This window comes from Copadichromis virginalis, linkage group LG12 (genome assembly GCF_057382275.1).
Source record: "Copadichromis virginalis isolate Kocher_CV1m ecotype Utaka linkage group LG12, C_Virginalis_male_GT1.1, whole genome shotgun sequence".
Lineage (NCBI taxonomy): Eukaryota > Metazoa > Chordata > Actinopteri > Cichliformes > Cichlidae > Copadichromis > Copadichromis virginalis.
The window spans coordinates 10,404,435-10,419,305 of NC_140629.1; the positions used below are offsets into that span (position 1 = coordinate 10,404,435).

A 14,871-nucleotide genomic window follows, 5' to 3' on the forward strand; every position below is an offset into this window, starting at 1 on the left:
GCTCTGAGGGACTGTTATGACACCACAGACTGGGATGTGCTCCTGAGCCCACATGGTGAGGACATACAGGGGGCGACACACTGTCTTACAGACTACCTCAACTTTTGTGTGGACACAGTCGCCCCTGCTAAGACGGTACGGTGTTATCCTAATAACAAACCGTGGGTAACACAGGAAGTCAAAGCTGTCCTCAACATGAAGAAGAAGGCTTTCAGGAGCAAAGTGAAGGAGGAGATGAAAGCAGCACAGCGGGAGGTGAAACGCTGCCTGAGGGAAGCAAAGGACACCTACAGGAGGAAGGTGGAGCAGAAGTTGGAGAGGAACAATATGAGGGAGGTCTGGAATGGTGTGAAAACCATCACAGGCCACAACACCAAGAAAAGCACAGTGGGGGGGACTGTGGAGAAGGCAAACGAACTCAACAACTTCTTCAACAGGTTTGACCAGCCCACAACCCCCCCCACCCTCACCCTCACCTTCACTACAGAGTCCTCTCCCCACTCTCCTGCCTCCCTCGCTTCCCCCCCTTCCTGACACCATGACACCCCCCTCCTCCAATCCCTCTCTCAGCAGCAAGACATCTCCCCCCATCTCCCAGTGTCACAGTGGATCAGGTCAGGAGGCAACTGAGGAAGCTTCGCCCCAGAAAGGCAGCAGGCCCAGACAAGGTGTGTCCTAGGATGCTTAAGGCGTGTGCTGCTGAACTTGGGGAGCCGCTACAACGAGTCTTCAACCTCAGTCTGCGACTGGGGAGAGTGCCCGCCCCCTGGAAGACATCCTGCATCGTCCCGGTCCCCAAAAAGAACCGGCCCAATGAGCTGAATGACTTCCGACCGGTGGCACTGACGTCACATCTTATGAAGACTCTAGAGCGGCTCTTCCTCAACCTCCTCCGACCACAGGTACAACATGCCCAGGACCCACTACAGTTTGCATACAAGGCGGGTGTCGGAGTGGAGGATGCCATCCTGTACCTCCTACACAGAGCCCACTCACACCTGGATGGGGGAAAAGGCACGGTCAGGATCCTGTTTCTTGACTTTTCCAGTGCCTTTAATACCATCCGGCCCTGTATGCTTCAGGAAAAACTGAACAGGATGGAGGTGGACCCCTGCCTGGTGGCTTGGATCTCCGACTACCTCACCGACAGACCACAGTACGTCAGGCTGAAGGATATCATGTCTGACACTGTGGTCAGCAGCACAGGAGCACCACAGGGAACTGTGCTGTCCCCTCTTCTCTTCACCCTGTACACCTCTGACTTCTGCTACAACTCTGAATTATGCCACATTCAGAAGTTTGCAGACGACACAGCCATCATGGGGTGTATCTGGGATGATCAGGAAGAGGAGTACAGAAGTCTGGTGAGGAACTTTGTCGCATGGAGTCACACAAACCACCTGCAACTCAACACCTCAAAGACTAAGGAACTGGTTGTGGACTTCGGGAGGTCCAGAGAAGGTCCACTGCCGGTTCAGATAGAGGGGGAGGAGGTGGAGGTGGTCAACAAGTACAAGTACCTCGGGCTGTGGGTGGACAATAAACTGGACTGGTCATGCAACACAGAGCACCTGTATAAAAAAGCCCAAAGCCGACTGTACTTCCTCAGGAGGCTGAGGTCTTTTAACATCTGCAGGAAGCTCCTGAGGATGTTTTACCAGTCGGTGGTTGCTGGAGTACTTTTCTATGCTGTGGTGTGCTGGGGGAGCAGCACAGCAAAGAGGGACTCATCCAGGCTGGAGAAACTGATCAGGAAGGCTAGCTCTGTGGTCGGCATGAAGCTGGACACTCTGGTGACAGTGGCAGAGAAAAGGACATTAAAGAAACTGATGGACATTATGGACAATGCTGGGCATCCTCTGCACACGGCCATAAACAATCAGAAGAGTCTGTTCAGTGACAGGTTGCTTCTCCCCAAGACAAGAACTAACAGACTTAAAAACTCCTTTGTCCCACACGCCATCAAACTGTTTAACTCCTCTCTGGAGGGGAGAGGGAGGGGAAACAGGAGGACAAAGGAGGGGGGAACAACTAAGCTGTAGTGCCTCTTCACCTCACTGTACAATACCTTGTGCAATACTTTTTGTAAATAGTCAACAGTGCAATAGACTCAATACTTGAAATGTGCAATTCACTTGTATTTTTATTTTTTATTCCTATTTATTCTATTTATCCCCTTTGTATATTTTATTTATATTTGTCTCTGTATTTATGTGTGTGTGTGTGTGTGTGTGTGTATATATATATAACAATTCTGTAACTGTAACTTCGGTCGTTGCTGTGCTTTTTTTGGAAGTCGAATTTCCCAGAGGAACCCACCCGAGGGATTAATAAAGTTCTATCTTATCTTATCTTATCTCTTATCTTAAGGCCTTCAAACTTAGAACCCTTTTGCCTCGACTTCACTGCTCCTGTACTTGCTGCACTCTGACAGTGTAATCTGCAAAGGAACATTAATGGGGGAAAACCATTCAGGCTTTGCAACAGCCAGGGGAAACTTGGACAGTGACTTCATTCCACTTTTCAAGGCTAGACGGATACTGTTTTACATCATATTCCCATTAAAGGCTCCCCTCTGGTTCCTGTTCCAGCTGACTCATCGGTGTTGCATTTATCAGTCTATCCTCGTACCAGGCTCCTCTGTTCAACAAATAAACTACAGGCTGTTCTCAGCATGTGACAGTGGCCATCAGAAGACATTTATCAGAAAGTTAGTCCAAGAATACACCGCACATCACAGATGCATAGCAACACAGGGCATTAGAGGAAGAGTTTGTTTCTTTTTTCCTATTGTTTTTCTTTGCCTATAAAGTATTAAAAAGTCTATCTTCAACAACAGGGAAAACAAAGATGCACAAGGATACATGCAAAACACACAGTCACACAGAATTGCTTATATATCTCTATGTGAAACTAAGAACAGCCTTTCTGTTTCCATGGAAATTAAGTGGGTAAGTAGCAGCCAGGTCCTTCTAATCAAATGCACTTGATGAATTGAACGTGAGCAAGTGTGAGCACCTCTGTGAAAGCAGTTTTGTTTTGACGGTTTGGTTTGGACTATTCAGCTGTGTGTTGACACACATTCATCCCAGGAGTGGATGTCCCAGCAAACTGACCTCAGATCAGCTTCTAGAGTAATGTTTTGTAAGTTATAGGACTGTTGTTGGCAGTGGTGTCAGAGTATGGTGACTTCCAACTCTAGAGGGTGGGAACTCTTGTGAATTTTGTTATTCTACAATCTATCGATACAGGGCGTGTTTAGCTTTTCACAGGACTAAACAACTACAAATACCAGTCCAGGACTGAATCAGGCAATAATTGGGATGTCACAGCACCTTGAGCTTTATTAGAATTCTGTACTTAAGACAGCTAAAATCAAATGTGGGCTTTTTCTTCTAAACTGAGCTGATTTTAGGTCCATTCATTGAGTTCTAGCTCATGTGCACCCTCTGCTGCATCCCCATCAGAACTGCAGCCAACCTCTTCACACTTTTCATTAAAGGAAAGTGAAACAGCTCTGCTAGATCAGCCTCATCATCCTTCCTTATAGAGTATGACAGAATCTCCCTTCAATAAAGGCATTGCTTCATGTACATACACGGAGAGGCGGAGCAAATGAGAGGGACCACAAGACACAAGTAAAGTTTATTTTCCATGTTTATTTAAGTAGTTCAAATGAAAATGGTTCCATTTGTTTCCCATACTGGAAGGATCAATCAGAAACTTCTGAAAGCAGATGAATATTTATACTTTCAAATCTAGAAAGCTATACTGCTAAACAAGAAATAAAAGTTTTATTTTTCATCAAAAAAGGCAGAAAATATATTTTTTAAAGGATAAGAAACCAAAAGAGTTGGTAGTGTAGCTGCCTAAAAGTTTTTGAGACCACACACAAAACCAGAACAGATTAAACTGAAAAGATTATGGACCCTGTCAAACCCCATAAAAGGTGCCAGATTTAAAAAATAAAATGAGAAAAGCTTGACTATTTACATACACACATTCAGCTCAGAGTAACTGCACAAAATAACAACAAAATAGGAATTTTTTGTTTTGTAAAATCACCTGACAATCCAGAAGCTTAAAAAAAGTCTTGTTGCTAGAAAAAGGGGATATGTTTGAAGTTTTCGGTATACGATAAAAAGAACTTTTTCATGAAAATAAATATCTTAGACTCATACTGACTCGTAAGCGTGCCTATAAATTGTTAACATGAAACCAACTCTCAAAATCAAACCTAAAATCATGTTTCCACGGCTATTTTTGATCCTCGTTGTGTATGAAGTTATGTCACTATTGAAAGCCTAATAGAGAGCAGAGCTTTCTCATTTCCTACTGGAACGACAAAGGCAGAGTAGACAAGAGGAAAATATATCAACAGGCCTGATTTGGTCTGCGCCGTCGGTTACAAACAAATCACAAACACCAGAGTCGAGTGGGAGGAGAGGGCCCTTTTAGTCAAGACCAATAACAGTACAAGTTGAACTAATAATCATGTGAACACTGCTGGGTCAAATCAAAGTGTCCATGGCAAGTCGGGAACATCCACTGCCCTGAAAAAACATCTAGATCTGAATGTCTGCAGCACCTCAGAGGAGAAGAGTTGATGCCACAAAAACTTCCATATTTTTTTTTCATTTTTATTTTTTTAATTCACATCTGTCCTGCTTCCTGTCCAGACAGTGAGCAATAGTAATCCCACAGTCTGCGGTCCTAATGCTGGGCTTCCCTGATCCGCTGCTCAGCTTGTATCCACGTCAGATTTGGGAGGAAGTTCCAGGGTCTCAGCAACCTCTCCTAAATCATCCAACAGCTCTGTGAATGCTGGCCGTCGGAAGGACTCCACCTTAGATTGGGAGAGAGGAAATTAAGAAAAACAGGTGAGTTTCACAACTTATAAGAAAACCTTGGTGGAAAGTACAGAGGCCCTAATATTCACAGCTTAGTATTAAGAACTGTCATGTCTGACACTTGGAGGCTTTTTGCTGATGTGATTGTTGTAGCGATCACAAGGTTTCCTAAAAGAAGAGACTGGAGGGCAAACTCGAGCAGAGCAAAATAAGTGGACTGAAGAAATCACTGGTTACAGACAGCCAGGGTGCAGCCTGGAGGCAGCAAATGAGCTGAATGTTTCTTTAACATGTCGAGTTTCAGCCCTCTGCTGCCTCTAGCACCACACACCACAGCCTCAGTACAAAAAGGATGACTTTTTGGAGTGGTCAGGGAGGAATCGCCGGCTTCAAAAGAAAGAGGATGGCTGAATGAGTGGTGTCTGTGCTGGGGCAGGAAGTTGATGTGGTGGAGGAGTATGAGCACCTGGCTGTCCACACTGACAACAAATTGATCAACAGGAATAATCTCATTCCCAAACCAGTGAGAGTTGTAAAAGCCTGCTAACAAAATCAAGCTTGCCAGCGAAATGATAGAGAGCACAGCAACCTGGCTCCTGAGACAAAAGCATAAGACAGAATAGCTGGAACTAAGCTTGCTGGCAGCAGCTGAACTCCCGAAGTGTGGAGGATCACGCAGCCTGCCAAAGTACATTCTACCTGCTGGAAACTCAGTCCCCACTAGAAACAGCAGAAAACTGAAGTGACGCAAAATGCTCCAAACTTGTGGAATAAATGGAAATATAGCACACAGGGAAACAACAGGAAGAGAAAATCCACAATTTTTCATCAGCTCCTCAATTTGAATTTATTTTGAGTCAAAATAAAGCAAAGTCTCCCTAAGCAAGACGTCCTTTTATGACTTGAAAAACATACGAAATATTTCAAAGTATAAATGTATATCATGACTTTTACTTCAAGCATTTTCAGGTCTTCCATCTCCTCTGATCCACATACCATACAACAGCTGGCTGCCAACTCCAGGAGGCGCTGTGGGCAGTCTGTCACCAGTTCCCTGAAAGCTTTCACATCCAGCCCGTAGTCCTGAAACACATCAACATCAACAGTCCATGTGTCATAACAAGAAATATTTCACTGCGCATACAAAAATGTTCTGTCAGCTAAGTTGTGCTAAAATTACATCAGTTTGTATCTTTCACAGCTTGGCTTGAGTTAATCACAAACCCCAAGCACTACACTGCTCAGCCAATCATCAGCTTTAAAAGACGTCACTGTCACAACCACACTTCCAGTCACATATCTATAAAGTCGGTAAGCCCACGAGTCAACGCGTCATGGACCATGTTTGAGCTAACTTAAACGCATCGATTTAATTTAACACACTCTTTTTAAATACATTAGCTCCATGGTTAGCAGTGAGCAGATAGCCACACATCCACTCCATCCACATTTTAAATTGGAGACATTCCATTCTTCTACTTTTTCAGCAAGTCTCAGGGTTGTTTAGACATCTTTTTAACTAGTTAACTAGTAAAAGTGGGCAATAGCTAACTCTCACATGTGAATATTCACGTTACACGTCAGCAGCACACAGTCTTTGCTGTGGTACAGTGAGCTCTACCTGTGTTCTCGGGAGTATTTCAGGGTCAGCAGGGATCCTGGCCAGGATTTCACAGAGCACAATGCCAAAGGAGAAAACATCCACCTGGAATAAGTCAGACATCAAACATATTGGGGTTTTTTTTGTCTTCCTCTTAGAACATAAAAAACATATCAGAAAATACTTCAAAGAATAAAATAAATAAATCTGACTTTTGCCATTTTACATTAAAGATGCAGCTTCCCACAATGTGCTGCATTACTTTATTGTATCATCTTAATAAATACACTGTCTGACATATAAGAAAAAATGTAATGCTAAAAAACAGCAAAAATACTTATTGTGTGTAACACATGCTGATACGAGAAACAGGACTGTTACCTTGCGGTCATATGGCTCTCCTCGGAGCATTTCGGGGGCCATCCAGAAAGCCGAGCCCACCAGAGAGAGTTTCCTGCCGGTGTCTTTCACTGGCAGCTCCACCACCTCCCTGGCCAGGCCGAAGTCTGTCACCAGAGCCTCTCGTCCCCGAGACGTCACCCGGATCAGGCAGTTCTACAGATACACGAGGAGGACACTGAGGAGCAGGACTGCAATGGGATGTTTGTCCCAGCAGAGGGCAGTGTAAGGCTGAACAACCAGGACCATCAACCACTTGTTTTTTCCACCGTCTTTAGTCTTTGTTTGGGCTTCTATTGTGTGTAATGCATGTGTTTCCTGGAATCACTGCCACACAGTCACAAACAGTCTCTTCACTTGTCAATAGATTCAAAAGGATCTGCTGGCAGCACCTTTTCAGCCGACTAAATAACTGACCGACCAGAGATTCAGTGTGCCAAAGGCCAGCCTCCATCACACTGACTGGTTCCTTCATATTTAGATGTTAATAAGACCAGCAAACTGTGGAAAAAGACAAACCCTGCTAGACTTGAGTTTAGAGGCTGAGAGCAGAAAGTGTGATCAGAGGCAGGAAGTGGGAGAGCAGCTCAGAGCTGTTGTTGCATAATAACAGCAGGTCTGCAATGTAAAGGTATAACGTTGATGCATTGCTCTGCATGTATGTAAACCCATTTTCTTCTGTTTTTAAGATTCGCTGGGCGTGTGTGGAAGTGACAGTTGCCATTTGGCTCCCACTGCACATGAAGCTATTTCCATCCAGCAGCCTGTCATTACGTGACATTACGTGGAGGAAAACTACTTCAGTCCCAGACTCCAGCTCTAAATTTAGCCACAACCCCTTACCTCTCTGCCAAGCAAGGCAACAATTTGGGGAACTTAAGTCGAAAATCCCCAGTAACACAAGAACCTGACCAACTACTCAAAAAGCTAAAATTTTCATTCAAGTGTAACTTTCACAGACACTTTAACAAAGACTGGATTAGTTCAGGGGATCTGGGAGGCAACTGGCCTTTTGGACATCCTGAAGCACTGACATCACAAACTGCACACATCTACCAACCTAAGTGGATTTGTCAAGTTGGCAACTTAATTTCAATAAATGCTTCTTTCACCACAGACCAGGCGGCCTAAGTTGAGATAAAGCTGAACGACATGTGTTTTATATCATAAATATTTGTGGATATTTTTTAATTTGGAAGTTGTCAACAAATCATAAGGAAAAATGACTCAGACACAGAGATAAACTGAACTTCCTGGTCTGTAAAGTGTACACAAAACTGCCATGAACTTGCAGTCTTTCTAGTGGCCAGCACAGAGTTCTCATGTGAAGTATAACCTTACTAAACACTTTTCTTATTTTAATGCTAGCAGCTCAGAGCTCACACATACAGTTCTCTGATTTAATCTCAGACTTAAATAATTATATTTATTTATTAATATGTTAGTAATGAAATTACTTGTTAATTAGATTAATAATTACAAGTAACTATTAGCTAAGTCATCTGACGTGACTTCGGGGCCTTTCTTACTTTAAATTCACACTTGAACTGAATGTTGGTATTGGCAGTGGAATTAAGTACCCAACAACTGTATCACCACTGGCTTGAAATAGAACAAAATGACTGTCGGTGCGTCTCAATATATTAGCATTTTCACGTAAATCACACCTATCTGGTCATTTCATTCATGGGGCAAAAAGCAGGAAGCCTACAAAATACAAAACCAATTCTGAAAATGTCTGGATGCTGCATGAAGTGTAAAAAAGAGAATGCAATGATTTGGAAATCTCATAAACCCATATTTTACTCATAACTGAAGATGAAAAGCATAAAATATTTAAAATTTCAGAAAAACATCTGCTCATTTTCAATTTCATGACAGCAACATGTCTAAAAAGAAGTTGCCACGTGGCTGTGTTTACTTCTGTGTAGCTGTTTTTCTTTTAACACCAATCTGTAAATGTCTGGGATTTGTAGAGACCAGCTGATGGACTTATGGGAGAGGAATGATGTCCAATTCGTGTCTGACAGAGGATGCTCAACAGTCTTGCATTGTTTTTGTCATATTTTGATGTTTTGTGATGGTGAAAGGTCTGGACTGCAGTGGGGTCAGCTCAGCTTTTTTTGAGATGTCCTGCTGCCAGTGAATTCAAAATGAATATTTTCCTGAAATGGTACATTTTCTCATTGCATTCTGTGTTTATTTACATTCAACACAGGGTCTAAATATCTCAGATCATTTCAATACTAAGGATTCACTTAAGGGTAACTGCTAAAGTCATCTTAATGTCTTCTAACTTAAATCTCCAAAGCCATTACAAACTAAATGCAACATAAAGCTCATCTCACTCAGTATAAAATACATAAAAGCAGACTCACAAACATCATATTAGACACTGCACAGAAATCCTCGAGTGACCCTAAGGTTGACCTTAAGTGGACTCATTTGTGACCCTGTGATATTTTATACAGCAATACTTTTTTAAATGACTTATTTGAGTATAATATGTTGTTTATACTGTTTAATCATCTATGACAGATAATCTGCTCTAATATCATTCATCTGAAATGCTTATTAAAAAAAGAGGCTAGCCATTTTCATCATCACTTTTGACATTAAACATCTGTTTCAAGATTTCTGCTACTCTATTGGTCTGTTAGCAGTGGTTGCCTAGCCTGTAATTCTCCCACGTTGATCCAACATCATGGATGCATCCATCAGGTTTCTGTGACGTAAATCCAACAAAGCCTGACAAAAAACACGAGGACAGAGCCAAAAGAGTAGCCTCAGGGTAACATGCGTGGGGTAAGGGTGGGGGAGTCCCAGCAGCAGTTATACGTGCAGCAACAGCACTTACATAGCAACAACCTCTTTACACGATAATAGTGACTGTCATCATGTTGTGACTCCGCATTACTGACTGCTTCTTCAGGGAAGCCTGGCAACTGGAGGAGGGACAGCACCTACGCACACAAGCATACCTACACACCAGCTTCTCAGCAAGGCCTCGTGATTGTTACAGAGCGGCCTAGAAAGGATGTCAGGGTGTGCTCATTTAACTGAAACTAGGAGATCACAGGTTTCTATTCTGGACTGAAAATTATTTAACCTGAGCAGTTTATTAATAAAAAAAAAAAGTGCAGTTAAAATATGAACAAAAACAAACAAATCAATCCAAATCAAAGCAAATCAGTTTAATTGTGTGCCTCACCTTAGAATTGAGGTCTCTGTGATAAATGTTTTTGTAATGCAGGTAGATCATTCCTCTGCTTATATCACAGGCCAAGTCCACCTTCTCTCTCCAGCACAAGGGAACGTCTTTCCTGGCCAGAAGCTCTTCCAGACAGCCACCGTTTACATACTGAAACATCCAGGAAATACATGAAGATTTATTTTTCACTTTTTTCTATTAAAAGGTTTTTCTTGTAACAAGAAACTGTCTTCAAAAAATAAAATCATTTTCACATTATTGTAAAATAAATTAGACAAATTAGTTTATTCCAATGGCTGTGTCTGGATCGGCTTACTTCCCACCCCTTACCCACCCCTGTTACTTGTCACGTGTTTCATGATGTTGTGATGTGGACATTTATGTGCTCTTTTTTTTGTTTTCTGTTCTCATGCATGAGAAGAGGTCTCTTTTTTTCCCCTCCTCGTCTTGCCCATTGTATTGTACATTTCAGTGTTTTTCCATAATACTACCGGTCTCCGACCTGTCTCCCCATGTGATGTCTGTGTTGTGTATGTAAGGTTGGGGGGGGGGGGGTCCCATTTCGCTGCAGGGCAACTTGCATGTGACAAATAAAGGCTTTCTTGACTTGACTTGACTTGACAATGTAAAAGGAGAGCTTTCTTGTTATGCAGCACATTTTTAATTTACTTTTTTTCTATTTAATCATTTTTTATTTTAATAAAAATTTTAACAATAAATTTAAAAGTTCTTTTGGGGAGGTATTAAGCTGTAAAATAAGAAGAAAGAGAGAAAGCAAATTTGGACGTGCTAAAAAGTTAAAATGGTCAGATTGATGGCAAAAATAAAGTTTGATACAAAAATTAGCTTTGGTCTTTATCAATTTATATGAATGTAATTAAATATAAAATTCAATGAGTATAACAACGTAAATTATATCAAGACCTAAAATTATATTTATTTACGGCATGGTCGCTTTGAGGTGTTGTTTTTGTTGTTGTTCAGTTATCCTCAAAGACACGAACACTGAAGCCACTACTTCTATTTTGTAAGCTAAATTATTTTTAAGCCTATTTTTGTTGTTTGCTAGTCAAAATTTACATCACCTATAATATTACAGGGAATAGCAGATCAACTTGCTAACTAAGCTATCTAGCAAGTGATGGCATTACAGCCCTTACCAAAATATCCAATTATTCAAATATTATTTAAAAAATAAACACGATGGAAGGCTCGAGGCAGTTGTCACTAAAGCTACGTGTAGAACAGTGGCGAAGTCCAACTTTTCTAAACAGTCAAGAAGACTTGTTATAAAAACATGCTATCATACATTGTTGCCCACATAGATACTGTGTCTTCAAGCATTTAAAATAATTCTTAGATTACTGTGGCAGTACATGGCTTTTGTTGCTTTCACCGCCCTGTTATCTGTGTAGAACAATGGCATACTATAAAATGTCGTAGTAAAAAAAAAATCCCATAAAAATAAATGGCTATTCATTCTAAAATGAAAAGATTTTTTTTAATCAATAATCAATAATCAATTTCTTCTTGAAACAAGAAACTGAGGAGATGTAATTTGTCAGCGTGATAGCAGCAAACCCAGTTTGGTTACCTATGAACTCTTTCACCATTTCATTATCACTCTCAGTTCATATCAGTGTTATTTGTTGTGTTAACAGAGCCAGCCTGCAGGTATACACCTTAACAATGACTCACAATAGGCGAAAAATGAGTGGAACTCACCTCTAAGATTGGATAGAGTTTGTCTTCTTTCACACATATTCCCAAATACCTGGAATAAGCAGAGCTGTGTTAATCAATTGTTTGTCTTGTTATTGAAATAAAGTGTATGGAAGTTTATGGAAATGCCACTCAAACCAGAGGGAACAATGTCTACATTACAAGAAGATTTTTGGTGGTAAATTTTTAGAATCCTGTTTGTAGCCGAAACTGTTAACAAATTTGATGAAAATACAAAAAAACATGGTATCAATAGGAAAATAAAGAATGCCATATCCTTTCCTTTATGGATTTGATAGTGTATATAGTAAGGTAGAGTAGATAATCTCATTTGCAACAATACTGATACCAACAGTGCCACCTTCACACAACTTCAAACAGCAGAGCTACAGACAGACATGCACACACAGCCTCTCCCCTCGTCAGTAGCATGTAGTTGTTGTTTACACCAATGTACACTTCAATTAATTTCACAAGGTCAGTAAAGCCCCTGTATCGACAACATTGAAGTATTAAACAGTCATAAATGTTAATCTGGAGGCACAAATGTTAACTGTTTAACTATGAGCCATTAAGCCATGTAAGAAGTATATTACCAGCTATGGCTAATAATAAAATTATAACATTAGGAGGAACTAGGCAGCTTGTACATGATCAGTCCTGCCCATCTGTAAAGTGACCTTAAATGAACTTAACTGAACTTACATAATAAATTTAGGAACAATTAAAATAAGGCCCTGTTTATTAATTGATTCACACAAACGGTCGACGTCTTTGATAACTCCAAGAAATATCACTCGTATATCTTTTTGACTTTAGCTTACACAGATCGGTGCGTGCAAGGTACTGCTGTCATCACAGCTGGCTGTACGATAATGAGCTACTCTTTGATAACCTTACCACTTTGACCTTGCTAAATGGCTAAAGTGCGATTGCTTAGGCAAACATTAAGTCTGCCTGGCTTTGCACCTTATGCCACTGCTGCAAATAAAAGCACCAGGGTCTCATTTACATACATAAGGCTACACACCATGCTACCAAACTACCAACTTCCAAGTGAAGTAGTTTATATTCAGAAACAAAGCTAGTTAAATGACTACAAGCGATTTTTCTCTCTTCCTCTTGTTAGTTCAGATCACATGTACCAATTATATTTAGTTCTGCTACTATGCTCACAATCCCTGCTCTGTGTATCTTTCAACGGCCATGCACCAGCATCATTTTTTATACTACCATAAGCAAAAGAAAAACAGCAGATTTCTTATCAAAGTTTGCCAGCTAGAATTGCCTGGTTGTTTTTGGCCACTCGGAAATATAATCACTGTTAAAGCTGTGAACAAATCCAGGACATCTTCCAGCTCATCTAATGTTAATTTGGCAATCTGCAGCCCAAGGGAGCCCATCAAACCTACCTCACTTTTGCAAAATGGATACTTGTGTTTGTTTATTTTGAAATCCCAAGGGGGAAAAAAGCATTACATTAATACTTAACTGGTACCATATGAAGGTTATTATATAACAGTGATGAGTGGGTGTGCATTTTGACAAATATTCCTGATGAGAAAACAGATATTCGGATTTTGTGCATATATGGAAGTGTTGTATATTTGCCTGCCTTTGTTTATTGTACACGATGCCCTGGGAGTCCATTTTTTCAGTAATTGTCAACAAAATTACCATAACACTGTGAACCCTTTAAAACTGTTTAGTACTACTAAATATAAATATGTGTAAAGGTATTGCCATTGCACAATAACTACAACTGCCATCAATCCTGCTACCCAATTTACAGACTGTGAAGCTGTGATGGAGAAAAGAGTGATGAGTGGGAGGGTGTAGAGCCTGGTGAGACAGAGAGGAGAGATTGCATGTGTTGGGAGGGAAATCCTCAAGCGTTTTCTTTTGCTTTTAGCAGAGCAGAGCAGAGCCTGCTAGATTAACCACCACAATAGGAGTACAGCATGCAGGTGATACGGGAGGGCTGTTACCTGACAATGTTGGGGTGGGAGAGCTTCTGCAGCAGGCTGATCTCTCGTACAATGCTGTCTTGGTCCACATCGTTTTTGTAGATCTTCACTACCATCACTTTTCGATTGGTCCTGTGCATCACCTAAAGGATAGTGGTGGCCGTTAGCAGGAGTGGAAGAAGTGGTGGTTATAGATGCTGAGGCCAGAAGCGATACAGTGGGGATACTGTGACAGCTGCTGTCGCTGCATAACTTATCCACAGCTGCCAACATGTTCACATCAGCAAAAAGGATAATACATAAAACCAAACACATCAGTAGATAATGACAGTAGCACAACTAAATCAAAGTGAGTAAACCAAGGCTACGTTCACACTGCAGGTCTTAAAGCTCAATTCCGATTTTTTGATCAAATCTGATTTTTTTTGTCTGCTTGTTCACACTACAAATAAAATGTGACAGCAAACGCGCTCTAGTGTGAACCCTCAAAGCGCCACGCATGCGCAAAAGAAGACGTCACACACAACGCACTCTGTTTAGACCCAGACCAAACAGTATTGTTTGACTGATGGCCTTAATATAAAGACTTGTTTTGGACTTTACGTTTCCCAATTTTGCTTTAAGTTATAAAGTTATTTTGTTATTTTCATATGGCCTGTTTTAGAGAGGAGCGGCGCTTCAAAGGATAGTTGCAGATTTCTGTCAGAATCTGCAGATTATACAGTACAAATAAAATGTTCACGTTTCTCCAACGTTGTCTTCCCAACAGTTTCACTGGATGGCCAGGAAGCGTTCACGATGTCTTCTCGGGCGCTTCTCCGGCGCTGATAATTGGCGTCTGTCTTGTGTCAGTGACGTAAAAGACGGATTTAATGCGACATAACCATTCAAACAGCAGTCGCTTTCTAAAACATCAGATATGTATCGGATTCAGTACCACATACGAAAGCGACCCAGGTCGGATTTGAAAATATCGGATTTGTGCTGTTCACACTGTCATACCATGATCGGATATGGGTCGCATAGTCAAAAAAGTCGGATTTGATGCGCTTTCGCCTGCAGTGTGAACGTAGCCTGAGTAATCCCAGCAGCTGAAAAGAATCAGGCAAATATAGAAGTGCA

General features: G+C 41.3%; 1 protein-coding gene across 2 annotated transcripts in view; it reads right to left on the reverse strand.

Annotated features, from left to right (window-relative positions):
* Nucleotides 1-3,639: 3,639 nt before the first annotated feature.
* LOC146696539 (dual specificity testis-specific protein kinase 1) overlaps nucleotides 3,640-14,871 on the reverse strand; it is a 28,431-nt gene continuing 17,199 nt past the window's right edge. For both annotated transcript variants that reach the window (XM_085474656.1, XM_085474657.1), the window contains 7 exons: nucleotides 13,771-13,892; nucleotides 11,786-11,834; nucleotides 10,061-10,210; nucleotides 6,832-7,005; nucleotides 6,472-6,555; nucleotides 5,847-5,933; nucleotides 3,640-4,846 (listed from right to left, as the gene is read on the reverse strand). In XM_085474656.1, the coding sequence (XP_085330782.1) occupies nucleotides 4,742-4,846; nucleotides 5,847-5,933; nucleotides 6,472-6,555; nucleotides 6,832-7,005; nucleotides 10,061-10,210; nucleotides 11,786-11,834; nucleotides 13,771-13,892 (771 nt within the window). In that variant the 3' untranslated portion in view covers nucleotides 3,640-4,741. The remainder of the gene's footprint in view (nucleotides 4,847-5,846; nucleotides 5,934-6,471; nucleotides 6,556-6,831; nucleotides 7,006-10,060; nucleotides 10,211-11,785; nucleotides 11,835-13,770; nucleotides 13,893-14,871) is intronic.